The sequence below is a fragment of the Mastigoproctus giganteus genome, chromosome 7 (assembly GCF_048544385.1).
Source record: "Mastigoproctus giganteus isolate SK-2022 chromosome 7, ASM4854438v1, whole genome shotgun sequence".
Lineage (NCBI taxonomy): Eukaryota > Metazoa > Arthropoda > Arachnida > Uropygi > Thelyphonidae > Mastigoproctus > Mastigoproctus giganteus.
This window is the reverse complement of record NC_143581.1, coordinates 93,010,222-93,025,248: the sequence shown is the minus strand read 5'-3', so window position 1 is coordinate 93,025,248 and position 15,027 is coordinate 93,010,222. Positions and strand designations below refer to the sequence as shown.

General features: G+C 37.9%; 1 protein-coding gene across 1 annotated transcript in view; it reads left to right on the top strand.

Moving 5' to 3' along the window:
* LOC150083079 (transmembrane channel-like protein 6) overlaps window positions 1–15,027 on the top strand; it is a 238,024-nt gene that overhangs the window by 84,240 nt on the left and 138,757 nt on the right. Inside the window, exons 4-5 of the mRNA XM_090378383.1 lie at window positions 1,679–1,821; window positions 6,187–6,280. Coding sequence (XP_090234509.1) covers window positions 1,679–1,821; window positions 6,187–6,280 — 237 coding nt within the window. The remainder of the gene's footprint in view (window positions 1–1,678; window positions 1,822–6,186; window positions 6,281–15,027) is intronic.

Sequence of the window (15,027 nt, the reverse complement as noted above, 5' to 3'; positions counted from 1 at the left end):
TGCCGATGTGTTGCATGATTATGTTGCCGATGTGTTGCATGATTATGTTGCCGTGTGCTGCGTAAGTTCTCAGCTGCCCACATCAACACCAAGCTCTCATGTTGATGTGGGCAGCTGAGAGCTTCATGGGCCCCACAATTTAAATCCTTCGAGGGCATCATAGGATTTAAATCCTGGAAAGACAGAGATTTAGATCCTTAAATTTCTGTCCTTCGAGCTCTCATATAGGCCCATAATAATGCTGAATTGGCACCTGATTTCCTCACATTTGTTTCAATAGGATAGTTCTCTCAGTTCTGTTAATTTGTTTCTATAGGATACTGTCAGTGTTCAAAAATAGCTCATGGACATGAATACACAAAAATTTAAGTGGCCATAGCAGAGTCATGATTTGAACTTTATGTAACACGTGTGGGATGAACTGAAGTGGTGGGTGAGAGCCAGACCAGCATGTCCCATGTAAGTAGCCAGCTCAGTTGCTCACCTCCACAGGAGGAATGGAAGACTATACCTGCTGCAATCTGTCATTCATTGTGCAAAGCTTAACCACAAGGATGGAGTGTGTCACAGAAGCCAATGAGGGACTAGCATGCTATTGAAGTGCATGGTAGTGATGTCAGTGTCAAATCAACATATATCTAGATACTTTTTGGAGGGTGGTGTATTTATGAGCTTTAATTATTCTGTGTTCTTAACATTCTTGTTGAAATAACTTTCCCACAACCAACTTTTAACTTTGAATTTTTACATGACCTGCTTTTGACTTTGTTCCTATATTCATATTCACACTATTGTGGTGTTCATGTATTTTGCATCTTCCAGTTATGTAAAAAACTGATTTTATTGATTATTATATATTATACCACATATTATAAGTTATTTTTATGTAATTATAATTATATCCTAATTAAAATGCACATAAAGCATTAATATGTAATGGTATATCCACATTTTACTATCATATTTTTGATGGTAAAATGCAGATAGTATGATAGTTTGTCTATAACATAAACTAGCATTTTTGTAGTATCTGATATAAGAAAATGATCTGTAGTTTCATTGAGAAAGTGGTATTCTGAGATATACAGTTGATGATTTTCAAGAACATATTAATTGTTTGATTTGAGAGTTAGGATACCTGTACAGGGAATTTATAATTATGGGTTCAACGAGGGCATAGCAATGGCAGGAAATGGAGGAGCCAATGTCCCCCCCCAAGTGAACGTGTATGTGGTGCAGAATCACATTTGGATATCAAGTTTCAAGAAAAATAAGGGGGAATCCCTTGCTTCCTCCAGAAACCATTGACCACATGGAAAAGTATACTGAAAGTTGGTGCATAATTATCTTCTATCCTTGGGCGAAAAGCTTTGCTTTTAAGCTAGGAGGTAGGGATAAATGCTATCCTCACCCATATTGCAGCAGCACCTTAAATGCATAGTGACATTTCATCGTTTTTTGCTGTTAATAGGCAAGATCTTAATATATGTATTTTTTTTCTTTTTCCTGTTTACATCAGTGTCTGTCTAAATTTTTGGTAGTTTGGATACTCAGGGGATATTTTTTATCATTATGGCATTGAATTTCAGACATGGACTAATGCTGTCTAGTGAAGTATCTTTCTGTTTGAAAACAAATATTTTTACATTTAGGATTGACAATTGTTTTTTTTTTTAAGACAGATATCAGAGTTCTAAAAGAGATGACATTATCACTAACAATCACAGCAATCATATTTATCGTTCTGCCTTTGTTTGTAATTGTAGCATCAACAGAGTGGTATTATGATAAACAGATCCAGCTTTATCTTACTATGATTAGGTATGTCACATTTACTTTTTTTTTTAAAGTAATTATGGACAGCTCCATATTTATATACTCCTTAGGAGTATATAAATATGAAGCTGTACAAGAATAACTTAATGTAATATTTATATGAATTAATCAAAAATAAATTGGTACATTGGATATGTAGCCAGTTAGCATTTTTATTATCATATGAATTAAAAATTTTTTAAAAATATTTCTTAAAGGTTTGAGTATAAGGAATTTGTATTGTATTATAATGATGTTGCCTATGATTTCAAATGGATGTTGAACTTCTGCTGAAGCCATCCTAATATTAACATTGTTTTCATTTTCATAAAACCTGTGTAAATTAGTGTTAGTATTAGTAGTGTCAAATGATGCAAGAAAGCATATTGTACAGAATCAGGCAAAAAAAAAAAAAAAAAAAAATTCCCATTTTACCTATCCATCTCCTCCAACAGTTTGTCTATTTCTTCTCTAAATTTATTCAAGCTATCTACTTCCACAATATCATATGGAAGTTTGTTCCTGCAATCAACCAACCACCGACTGAAGGGAAACTTCTGCACATCTATTTTACACTCATCCCCCAGGCACTGTTGCTAACTCGGTGATTGTGATCACTGATCTTCTTTACTGTGTGAAGGCTTCATTAAATTCCCATCAAGACAGGAGGAATTTTTTATTACCCCCCACCACCTTTTTTTTTTTCTTGAGGAATAAGAGGAAATTTTATGGGCCTTTTTCTCAGATAACCCTTGCTTAAATTCATCTGTTGTCTCTACCGTTCTCCCAACTCACTAATCACTTGGAACTCTTTGATTTCCTCTCTTTGCAACTTGACTTTTTCCAGTTCAACTTTCTTAACAGTGAGGCAATTTTCCTTGGACATTTTAATGTTCACAACTCCAGCTGGCTTCTGTTTTCTAGTCATAAGACTCAGCTGGCCGAGATGCTGAGGCTTTTGCAATTACTAATGATCTCACAGATATTGTTCATTTACCTACCAGAATACCAGAAAATCCTAACCATACAGCCAACATTCTTGATCTTGTTCTCACAAACAACCCTTCTCAGTACACGATCGAGGTGAGTCGTCCTTTAGACATCCCAGATAACACAACTTGGTGATTGTCTCTTCTCCAATGGAGCCTTTATCTTATGGCTGTTCCCAACCTTGTGTTGTTTGGCATTACAATAATGCAAAATGGGATGATCTGCGAGATTTCTTTTCTACCTTTCCTTGGTTGGATTACTGTTTCAAAACTTCTGATGTCAACGTTTGCTCAGATCATGTCATTCTTGTAGGAATGGAATCCTTTATTCCACATTCCACCTTAAAATCTCGTCCTTTACCTAAACCTGAGGTTTCCAGTAAATGTTCAAAGGCTGTTCAAGAGAAAAATGTTTTATATCGTAATTGGCTTGTTTCCAATTCTTCATTTCCATTTTCTTCCTAAAACAGAGCTTGCAACAATGTAAAGCAGTTATTAATCAGTCCAAACTAGATTTTGAACAAGCTAAGAGTAGAAAACTTGCTTCTTGCTCTAATGGTAGCCGAGCATTTAGTCTCTTGCCAAAGATATTGGCCACAACTTTTGTTCATCTCTGCTCCCAACTCTGTCAAAACCAGATGGTTCTATTGTCACTTCAGATAAGGATAAATCTGACCTACTAGCATCCCATTTTACTTCCAACTCATGTATTAATCATCTTGATAAAACACCTATCACCATTCCCAGCATTCTCCATTTATTGCCTCCTGTGGTCTTCCGTCAAAAGGATGTCAGAAGGATTGATGAATCTTGATGCTAAGAAAGCTCCAGATCCTGATGGTATTTCTAAACTTGTTCTCAAAACCTGCACTCCTTAACTTACTCCTGTTCTTTGCCACCTTTTAACACTTTCTTATTCCAAAGGTGTTTTTCCTTCTGCTTGGAAATTTGCTCATATCCAGTCAGTTCCTAAAAAGGGTAACAAAGCCCTCCCATCCCATTATTATCCCATTACCATTACTTCTTCTCTTTCTAAAGTAATGGAGAAATCTATTAACTGTCAACTCTTAAACTATCTAGAAACCTTCCGTCTGATCAGCGATTGCCAATATGGATTCTGTCAGTGTTGATCCACTGGTGATATTCTGGCTTATGTTACCCATTTATGGACAAATTCAATGGAAAAGTTTGGTAAAACACAAGCATTGTTCTTGACATCTCAAAGGCTTTTGATCGTGTTTGGTATAAAGGTCTTCTAAACATCTTATGATTTTCCAACTGTTTTTTGTAATTGGTTATCCAATTTTTTCTCTGACCGCTCACTGAGGTAGATGGCTCAATGTCTTCTAACTTCTCCAGTAATGCTGGTGACCCCAAGGTTCAGTTCTTTCACCACTCTTTCCCTCTTGTATATTAATGACCTTCTTCCATGGATCAGAAATCCTATCCATAGTGTTGCTGATGATAGCACATTGCATTACACTTTGAGAAACCTTGCCCTGCTCAATTAGCTTCAACTTCTCGAATATCTGCTACCAGTTTCTTAAATGCCAATCTCCAGGTAATCGTCCAGTGGGGCAAAGATGATTTAGCTGACTTCAATCCTTCTAAAACTCAGTCATGTCTTATATCGCGCAAAAAAAGGATTCTTATGCTTATCTTTGGTGACACACCGATTTCTAGGCAAGATGATATATCTTTTTTAGTGATTACCCTGACTTCTAATCTCTCTTGGCACAAGCACATTACAAATATTGCTTCCTCTGCTTCTAAGAAACTTGGTTTTCTCTTTTGCTCTGGGTGTTACTTTTCTTCCAAACAGCTGTTCACTCTGTACAAATCGAAAACCCGTTCTACCATGGAATATTGTTCCCATATCTGGGGCAGTGCCCCCAAAACCTCTTTCAGGCTTCTAGATCCCATTCAGAAGAGGCCAGTTAGGTTAATTAATGACTCATCTCTAAGGGAGTCTCTCCACTCTCTGTCCCAGAGACACAGTTTCTGCTGCATGCCCTTTTTTACAGATACTTCCATGGGTGCTGCTCTTTTGAATTGGCTTCTATAATGATGCCACCACCAGCCAACATCCATTTACTGTCCAACTTCAAACTCACAGAACCAACTTTTATCTTCCTCATTTATTCATTTAACTGCTGTTTTCTGGAACAACCTTCCTTCCTATGTCTTTCCTGAAAATTACAGTCTACAGAAGTTCAAGTTCTCAACCTCCAACCCATGCATGATACTAAGTACGATAGGTTCTAATACCTCTCGCGTTTGGGGTTTTCATAAAAAAAAAAAAAAAAAAAAAAAAAGCAGTGGAGGACAATCAACAAACAGAAGGCCAGTGATATAGGGAGTGACTCATGAGATAATGTGGATGACTTGTGTGAAGGAAAAGCACCAGAAATTACAAAATGCTTGAAAACGTTAATGGGGTGATGGTGTGATAAGAACAGAGTGATAGTGAACATCATTATTTATTGCATGTGAACATCTTTATATATTGCATTTGACCACTATTCAGAATTATGTGCTAATAAAACAATGTAATCAGTTCCAGTAAACTAAATTACATGACTATTTCAAAACAGATGTGTAAAATTTAAGTCCATAACAGCATTGTGTATTAATAGAATGCAAAAGGGATGATACAACTTTTAATACTTTGTATTTTAGTCTGTATACTAATAAATTATTAGTAAATAGTATTTATATACTACATAAAATGTATATTAAAAAACTGGGGGGGAAAATGGTAAAATTTTTTTCAGCTATAACATGCTTCACTTATAATACTGGTATTAAAGTTTTTGCTTGATACCTGCATTATATCGAGGTTGCACTGTACTTGTAGATGATACTATTATAAGCATGCAGATTATTTAGTTCTCAAATGATCAATTTGATTGTCTGAGTTATATAGAACTTGTTTTATGATGATCATTTTTATTGACCATAAATGAAAATTAGAAGTTAAACTGTTTTTAATACTCAGAATAGTGTATAATAGAACATGCCTTCATATTAATAAATAACTCACAAATGAAAATTGAAACAAATTGAAAACTTAAAAATGTGTATAGAGGAAAATGAAAGTAATTGAAAGTTAAAATGCATGTATGAGGAGAAAATGAAGTTCAAATATGTGTGCATATTTTAGTTTCATTTTCATATGGTGAGGCTTTATTAATGAATAACTCAAAGCTATGTCATTGACGTAGAGCAAATTGAATATGTTTTGCCACAGAGTCTTGATTTAATAAGCTCTGCAAATAGATTACTGTGTTGTTTGATCATTCCGTTATCTGCTAATATTTATTCAGATATTAAAATTTTAGGCTAATCTGTTTATTTATTTCTCTGCATATTTGATTTTCAGGGTCGTAGTTTTAGAAGCAGTTATTTTAGCTGTTCTAGTATATTTCTGGGTGGTCAAAGAACAGAGAGAAAACAGAGGCTATGACGATTCATTGGTAACTTTCAACGTTCATTTCATTATAGTTGTTTAATTTTCCAGATAAGCATTTTAAATAACTTATATCATTTTATTTAAAACAAACATGCATATTGTAATTCAAATTTTGTGAATACTACTGAGTTGTTCTTTCATGTCAGGATATGCTTCTGTATTACTTTTTTATAGCATTAAACAAATTTATATGCACCTCTATTGACAGATGCCCTTGAATAGCAGACACATATCTACCCCAGTCTAAAGGCGGAGTTTTGTAATAAGTTTACTTCTTTTTAATGAGCACTCTCAGTAGTGTACACATTTACACAATTTAATATAAAATTTAATTTAATATAAAAATAACGAAAATGACAAATACTCTCTCTCTCTCCACCAAAGAGAGAGAGGAGCAGCAGTGTTTAGCACACGCTTCTTGATTAGACCAGGGTTTGATCCCGTGACCACCAAATACGGAGGATGCGGAAAGGTCAGGGAATGACCACCGCATATCCCCGGAGCAATATGGCCTTAGTTGTTAAGCCTTAGTTGTTAATGATCCTAAAAACCAAATAACAAACAAACATTGAAGTGGTGGAACCCATGTTTAGTCTCCAGAGATAAGTTCCGGTCAACTCTCCTCCATCTCTTCCTCATGCAGTGTGATTGATGCCTTTTGAGGTTATGATGAACACAATGGCGAGATCCATACTTCCTTACATTTCAAGGGTACAGCTCTAAAACAGTGTTCACAGGCCAGCTGCTAGTTAGTACACCGGACCAAACTTATTGATAACTTTCTAGGAGGCTTCCGAATCAGCCAGTGTATAATCCTGCTGCCTCTACTCTGCTAGATAATGACTAGAGAGTCCGAGTAGTGTGTATGCGGGAAGCAGTATCAAGGCCACGTCATTGCCCCCCCATACACACAGTCCTTACGTCAAGCATCTTGTTATATTCTTACAGTGTATATACCGTATCCAGAAATTTCATTACTTCATACAGCATGTACCCCCCCACCACTTTTTCTTACTATTGAATACACCATGAATAGTCAAACTAATAGAGCAAACTTATCTGCAAAAAGATCTAAACCTCCCAAACACTTCCTAGTTCATTTCACAAATAGATGTGGTCTCAGTTCTAATCTCAGTGATGTTTATTTCCAGTATGGCAAACCAAGTTCCACCTTAAAATCTCTTCCTTTATCTAAACCTTGGTTTTCCAGTAAATGTTCTAAGGCTGTTAAATAAGCCAATCACAATATGCAACATTCTGTTGCATATTGTAATTGGCTTTTATTCATTTCTTCAGTTTCATTTTCTGCCTGCACCAGAACTCAATGATTGTAAAGCAGTTATTAATCAGTCCAAACTAGATTTTGAACAGGCCTAAGAATAAAAAACTTGTTTCTTGTTCTAATAGTAGCCGAGCATTCTGGTCTCTTGCCAAAGCTGTTGGCCGCAACTTTTGCCTACCTCTGTCAAAACCAGATGGTTCTATTGTCACTTCAACCAAGGATAAAGCTGACCTGCTAGCACCCCATTTTTCTTCCAACTCATGTACTAATGATCTTGATAAAACACCTCCCACCATTTCGAGCACACTCTTCAATGCCTCCTGTGGTCTTCTGTCAAAAGGATATCAGAAAGATTTTGACTAATGTCAATGCTAAGAAAGCTCTAGGTCATAATGGTATTTCTAAACTTGTTCTCAAAACCTGCACTCCTGAACTTACTACTGTTCTTTGCTACCTTTTTTCACTTTCTTATTCCAAAGGTGTTTTTCCTTCTGCTTGATAATTTGCTTATATTCAGTCACTTCCTAAAAAGGGTGACAAATCCCTCACATCCAATTATCGTTCCATTGCAATTACTTCTACTCTTTCTAAAGTAATGGAGAAATCAATTAACCACCAACTCTTAAACTACCTAGAAACTTTCCGTCTGATCAACGTCGCCAGTATGGATTCCATCATTGTTGATCTTGTGGTGATATTCTGGCTTATGTTACCCATCTATGGACAAATTCAGTGGAAAAGTTTGGTGAAACACAAGCAGTTGCTCTTGACATCTCAAAAGCTTTCAATTGTGTTTGGCATAAAGGTCTTCTAAACAAACTTCCATCTTATGGTTTGCCAACTGTTTTTTTTGCAATTGGTTATCCAGTTTTCTCTCTGACCACTCACTGAAGGTAATGGTAGATGGCTCTCTGTCTTCTAATTTATCCACTAATGCTGGTGTCTCCCAAGGTTCAGTTCTTTCCCTCCACTCTTTTCCTCTTGTATATTAATTACCTTCTTCCATTAACCAGAAACCTTATCCATAGTTTTGCTGATGATAGCACATTGCATTCCACTTCCCAGTTTGAGAAACATTACCGAACGCAATCAGCTTCAACTTCTCAAATATCTCCTACCAATTCCTTAAATGCTGATCTCCACTAAAACTCCGTCCTGTCTTATATCTCGCAAAAAGGATTGTTCTGCTCCTCTGCTCATCTTTGGTGACACTCCGATTTCTAGCAAGATGATATATCCCTTTTGGGAATTATCCTGACTTCTAATCTTTCTCGGTACAAGCACATTACAAATATTGCTTCCCTTCTATCTAAAAAACTTGGTTTCCTCTTTTGCTCGCGGCATTACTTTTCTTCCAAACAGCTGTTCATTTTGTACAAATCGCAAACTGCCCTACCATGGAATATTGTTCCCACATCTGGGGTGGTGCCCCCAAAACCTCTCTCAGGCTTCTAGATTCTATTCAGAAGAGGGCAGTTAGGTTCATTAAAACTCCTCTCTAACAGAGAGTCTCTCCACTCGCTGTGTCATAGATAGATGCACTGTTTCAGCTGCATGCTTTTTCTACAGATACTTCCATGTGCACTGTTCTTCTGAATTTAGCATTTAGCATTAGCAGAGGCATGTGATACAAGAAAGCAAGCTTATGCAGCATCAGCCAAAAAAAAAACAAAAAAAAAACTTCCACTTCATCCCTCCATTCACTCGAAATACGTGACCAGCTGAGCCTTAAATTTATTTAGGCTATCAACTTCCACAACAAGGGATGGAAGTCTGTTCCACCAACCAACTACCCACTGGCTAAAGGCAAATTTCCGCACATCTATGCTATATCTGTCTTTCCTCAATTTGAATTTATGCCCTCTCAGGTGATTGTTCTGAGCAAGAGGAAGAATCCCATCGGCTTTGAGCATGCTCAAACCATTCAAGGCTTTATACACCTCTATCAGATCAACTCGCCAGCGCCTAGTCTCCAGACACTATAATTTGCCAAACTTAAGCCTTTCTTCGTAAGAGCACCCCTTTGTTCCATTCACTAATCTTGTTGCTCTTCTCTGTACTCGTTCCAGCAGCTCTACATCCTTCTTGAAATGAGGCCTCCAGACCTGTATACAGTACTCAAGGTGTGGCCTGACCATTGCCATATACAAGGGAATAATCACCTCCTTATCCCTGCTAGAAAAATTCCTGTATATCATTGACAAAACACCATGAGCTACTCTTGCAGCCCGTCTGCACTGCTAAGAGTACTTCATATCTACCTGCACAATAACCCCCAGGTCCTTTTGTTTCTCTACCACTGTCAGTGTAGTATCACAGAGTTGATACATTGCTCTGGGGTTGCTGTTTCCCATATGTAGTACTTCACATTTGTCAATGTTAAACTTCATTTGCCACCTCTCAGCCCATCTGCTCAACCTTTCCAGATCCTGTTGCAGCAGCATAGCATCAGTAGTGTCCTTAACAACCCTGCCAACCTTTTTATCATCTGCAAACTTGGACAGGGATGGGATACAAAAGTGTATCCCATCCCTGCTTCTACAGGGATGGAATACACTTAAATAGAAAGGGTGCAAGAATATTTACCGATGCTATCGAGGCAGTGTTGGGTGGGTCGGAAAACTGATAGCTTGGGGGGATACAAGGACTAATAGTTTAACAGTAGCCGTAGGCAGAGGTGAAGGTGATTCTTGCACAACTTCTATTAGAATAAGTAGCGACCTGGGGCGAGGGATGTTGGGGGTTTCAGGGACGGGTGGCAGTCATCATGAAACAGGTGGGTATATGGGATGTATTAGAGTAACTAAGAATAAGAATAGGTGCATGTATACTTGCATGTATACCAATGCTAGAAGTATAGTAAATAAATTTGATGAATTTGAAGTGTTGGTCAAGACATCAAAGGCAGATATTGTTGGGATATCAGAGACGTGGTGTCACACAGATATAAGGAATGCCGAACTGGAATTTGGGGAGTACAATGTGTACAGAAAGGATAGACAGGATAGAAAGGGAGGAGGTGTTATGCTGTTAATTAAGAAAAACATAAAATCAAAAGAAGTGCATCCAGTTGATATAGATGAACAGTGCACTGTTGAGTCAGTTGGTGTGACATAAGCACTGCGAAAGCAAAAATAAGAGTAGGAGTGTGTTATAGGCCTAATGACTCGAATGAGTACAATGAACAGTTGTACAGAGAAATAGAGTGGGCTAGTAAATCGAAATGTCTTATAATGGGGGATATTAACTTCCCAGATATTGACTGGAACTTGTGGGTTGGGCACTCACACACTAGTCAGACTTTTGTGGATTTATTGGATGATTGTTTTCTGCAGCAGCATGTTCGAGAGGCAACCAGAGAAAGTAATACTCTTGATCTGGTTATCAGCAGTGATCATTCATGTATTAGGAATTTGCAGATAAAAGAACCACTAGGTGGCAGTGATCACAGTGTACTGACGTGGGATTTACTTAAGGATTTAATTACAATTAGGGGTAAAGGAAAGGGTTTTTGCTTCCGTAAAGGTGAGTACAGTGGTCGCCGACAGTTTTTAAATTCTGTAGAGTGGGATCAACTGACGATGTTACCAACAGTAAATTCTAAGTGGGAAGCATTCAAGGAATTAATCGTGGAAGCTACTAAAAGTTTCATACCTATTAAGAAATATTGTTCAAGGTTTAGTCCTAAATGGTTTTCAAATGAACTAATGAGACTCGTAACAGAGAAGAAAAATGCATGGGATGCATATAAATTATCAAGCGACTCAGTAGCCTATGGCAGATATAAGTTAATCTGTAATTAGGTCACAAAGCAGGTTCGGCAGGCGAAGGCAGATTACGAGAAATCCTTGGCAAAAGATGCTAAGAAAAACAGCAAGGATTTCTTTACTTATATAAACTCTAAAAGGAAGGGGATGAATCTGATTGGTCCGCTTGACATCGACGGTTCGACTGTTGATGATCCTCCTCAGATAGCAAACAAACTAAATGAGTATTTTGCATCTACATTCACACGTGAGCAATTATTAAGGTTTGAAAATGGCAGAAGGTTATCAAATTGTAGCAAGATTCTATTTGATTTTATAATAACTGAGAGCAAAGTGGAAGAGAAATTGTTGAAGTTAAACGTAAGAAAAGCACCTGGGGTGGATGGGATCTATCCAGTTATATTAAAGGAGGCGGCAAAGCAACTAAGCAAACCCTTAGTCATAATTATGAGAGCATCCTTGGACTCAGGGGAGGTACCCACGGACTGGAGATGTGCAAATGTATCCCCAATTCACAAAGGGGTATCGAAGGGTGACACGAGTAATTACAGACCAGTTAGTTTAACTTCTGTTCCGGATAAAATAATGGAGTCACTGGTTAAAGATGCATTGCAGGATCATCTAGACAAGACTGCAGCAATAATTCAGACACAGCATGGGTTTGTTAAGGGGAAGTCTTGTCTGACAAATTTGATAGGCTATTATGATGTTACGAAGGAACTGGATGCGAAAAATAATTTTGATATCATGTATTTGGATTTCAGGAAAGCTTTTGACTCTGTTGCGCATGGAAGACTATTGTACAAATTGGAGCAGAATGGTATTAAGGGTAAGTTGCTACAATGGATAAAAGGATGGTTAAGTGGGAGAAGACAGCGGTGGTAATCAATGGGTGCTGCTCTTCTTGGACTAATGTTATTAGTGGGGTCCCACAGGGTTCGGTGTTAGGTCCACTGTTGTTTTGTATATTTATCAATGATATTGATGAAGGTATATCAGGCTTAATGTCTAAGTTTGCAGATGATACAAAGGTTGGCAGGGTTGTTAATGACAGTAATAGCAGTGTTCTACTGCAACAGGATCTAGATATTTTGGGCAGATGGGCTAAGAAGTGGCCACTGAAGTTTAACCTTGACAAATGCAAAGTACTGCATGTGGGTAGAAGTAACCCCAAAGAAACATACCAACTGTGTGGTACTATTCTTAAGGTGGTAGAAAATGAAAAAGAGTTGGGAGTAATTGTGCAGGCAGATATGAAGTTTTCTGAGCAATGCAGACAGGCTGCCAGGGCAGGCCATGGGGTTTTGTCAATGATATATAGGAATTTTGCTAGCAGGGAAAAGGAGGTGATTATCCCTCTGTATAAGGCAATGATCAAGCCACGCCTTGAGTACTGCGTACAGGTCTGGAGGCCTCATTTTAGGAAGGATGTAGATTTACTTGAGCGTGTACAGAGAATGGCAACAAGATTGGTGTGGGGAATGAAGGGATCCTCTTATCAAGAGAGGCTTAAGTTCTGCAAATTGCAGTGGCTGGAGACTAGGCACCTGCGCGGTGATCTGATTGAGGTGTATAAGGCCTTGAATGGGTTCAGCACGCTGAATCTGATGGGATCATTCCACTTGTTCAGTTTACGAACCTAAGGGAGAATAAATTCAAATTAAGAAAGGACAGATGTAGAATAGATATGCGGAAATTTGCCTTTAGCCAGCGGGTGGTTAATTGCTGGAACAAACTTCCATCTGTCATTGTGGAAGTTGATAGGTTGAATAAATTTAAGGAGGAACTGGACAGGCATTTGGAGGGAATGGTGTGATTTTTTTTTTTTTTTTTTTTTGGCTGATGCTGCATAAGCTCATACATTTGCTTTCTTGCATCACATGCCCCTACTACTTCTATTAAGCTTGATATACCATCATCAATATCATTTATAAATACAGAAAACAGTAATGGACCCAACACTGAACCCTGAGAGACTCCACTAATAACATTAGTTTACAATGAGCAGTGTCCATTGATTACCACTCTCTGTTTTCTCCCCCTCAACCACCCCTTTATCCATAGCAGCAATTTGCCTCCAATGCCACACTGCTCCAATTTGTGCAGCAGTCTTCCATGCGCAACAGTATCAAAAGCCTTTCTAAGATCTAAGTATATATTATCAAACTTATTCCCTGCATCCAGCTCTTTTGTGACTGCATCATAGTATCCAATCAGATTGGTCAAGCAAGACTTCCCCTTAACAAAACCATGCTGTGTCCGAGCTGTAACTGAAGTTTTGTCTAGATTATCCTGCAGTGCTTCTTTAACCAGTGCCTCCATTAATTTTCCGGGAACAGAAGTTAAACTCACAGGTCTACGATTACTTGTTTCAGCGTTCGATCCTCCTTTGTGAATTGGGGTCACATTTGCACATCTCCAGTCTATGAGTACCTTCCCTGAGTCCAAGGAAGCTCTTATAATTATGGCTAAGGGTTTGCTTATTTCCTTTGCTGCCTCCTTTAATATAATTGGATAGATCCCATCCACCCCAGGTGCCTTTCTTGTGTTTATCTTCAACAATTTCTCCTCCACTTTACTCTCAGAGATAACAAGATTCTCTAGCTTACTGCTAGAGTTGAATACACCTCTGGCTTTCCCCTTGTTAAATAACTCCTCATGTGTGAATGTCGATGCAAAACATTCATTTAGTTTGTTAGCTACCTGAGCAGGATCATCAACAGTTGAACCATCAATATCAAGTGGACCAATCTGATTCATCCCCTTCCTTCTAGAGTTTACATAATTAAAGAACTCTTTGCTGTTTTTCTTTGCATTCTTTGCCAAAGATTTCTCATAATCTGCCTTTGCCTGCCTAACCTCCTTTGTAACTTGGTTACAGATCAACTTGTATCTATCATAGGCTTCTGTGTCACATGTTAATTTATATGTATCCCCTGCATTTTTCTTCTCTACCATGCATCTCATAAGTTCACCTGTCATCCATTTAGGCCTAAACTTTGAACACTATTTCTTAGTTGGTATGTAAAGCCTAGTAGCTTCCAAGATATGTTCTTTGAATGCTTCCCATTTTGAATTTGCTGTTGGTAATATCATTCAGTTGGTACTACTGTATATTATTTAAATGCTGTCTCAGACCATCGTAGCCGCCTTTACGAAAGCAATAACCCTTATTTTTACCGCTGATGGTAGTTATCTCTTTGAGTAAATCCCACTTTAGCACACTGCCACCTTGTGGTTCCTTAATCTGCAGATTCTTAATACATGAAGAATCACTACTGATAATCAAATCAAAATTATTACTCTCTCTATTTGCCTCCCGAACATCCAGATGTAGAAAACACTCATCCAGTAAATCCTCAATAGCCTTGCTAGTGTGCATGTGACCAACCCACAAATTCCAGTCAGTATCTGGGAAATTAAAATCCCCCATTATGACACTCTGATTTACTGGCCCCTCTATTTCCCTGTACAGTTTCTTATTATACTCATCAGAGTCATTAGGCCTATAGCACACTCCTACTCTCCATTTTGATCTCCCAATGCTTATGTCACACCAAACTGACTCGACACTGCACTGTCCAGCGATGTCGACTGGCTTCACTTCCTTGGATTTTATGTGTTTCTTAACTAATAGCATAACCCCTCCCCACTTCCCATCCTGCCTATCCTTTCTGTACACATTGTACTTCCCAAATTCCA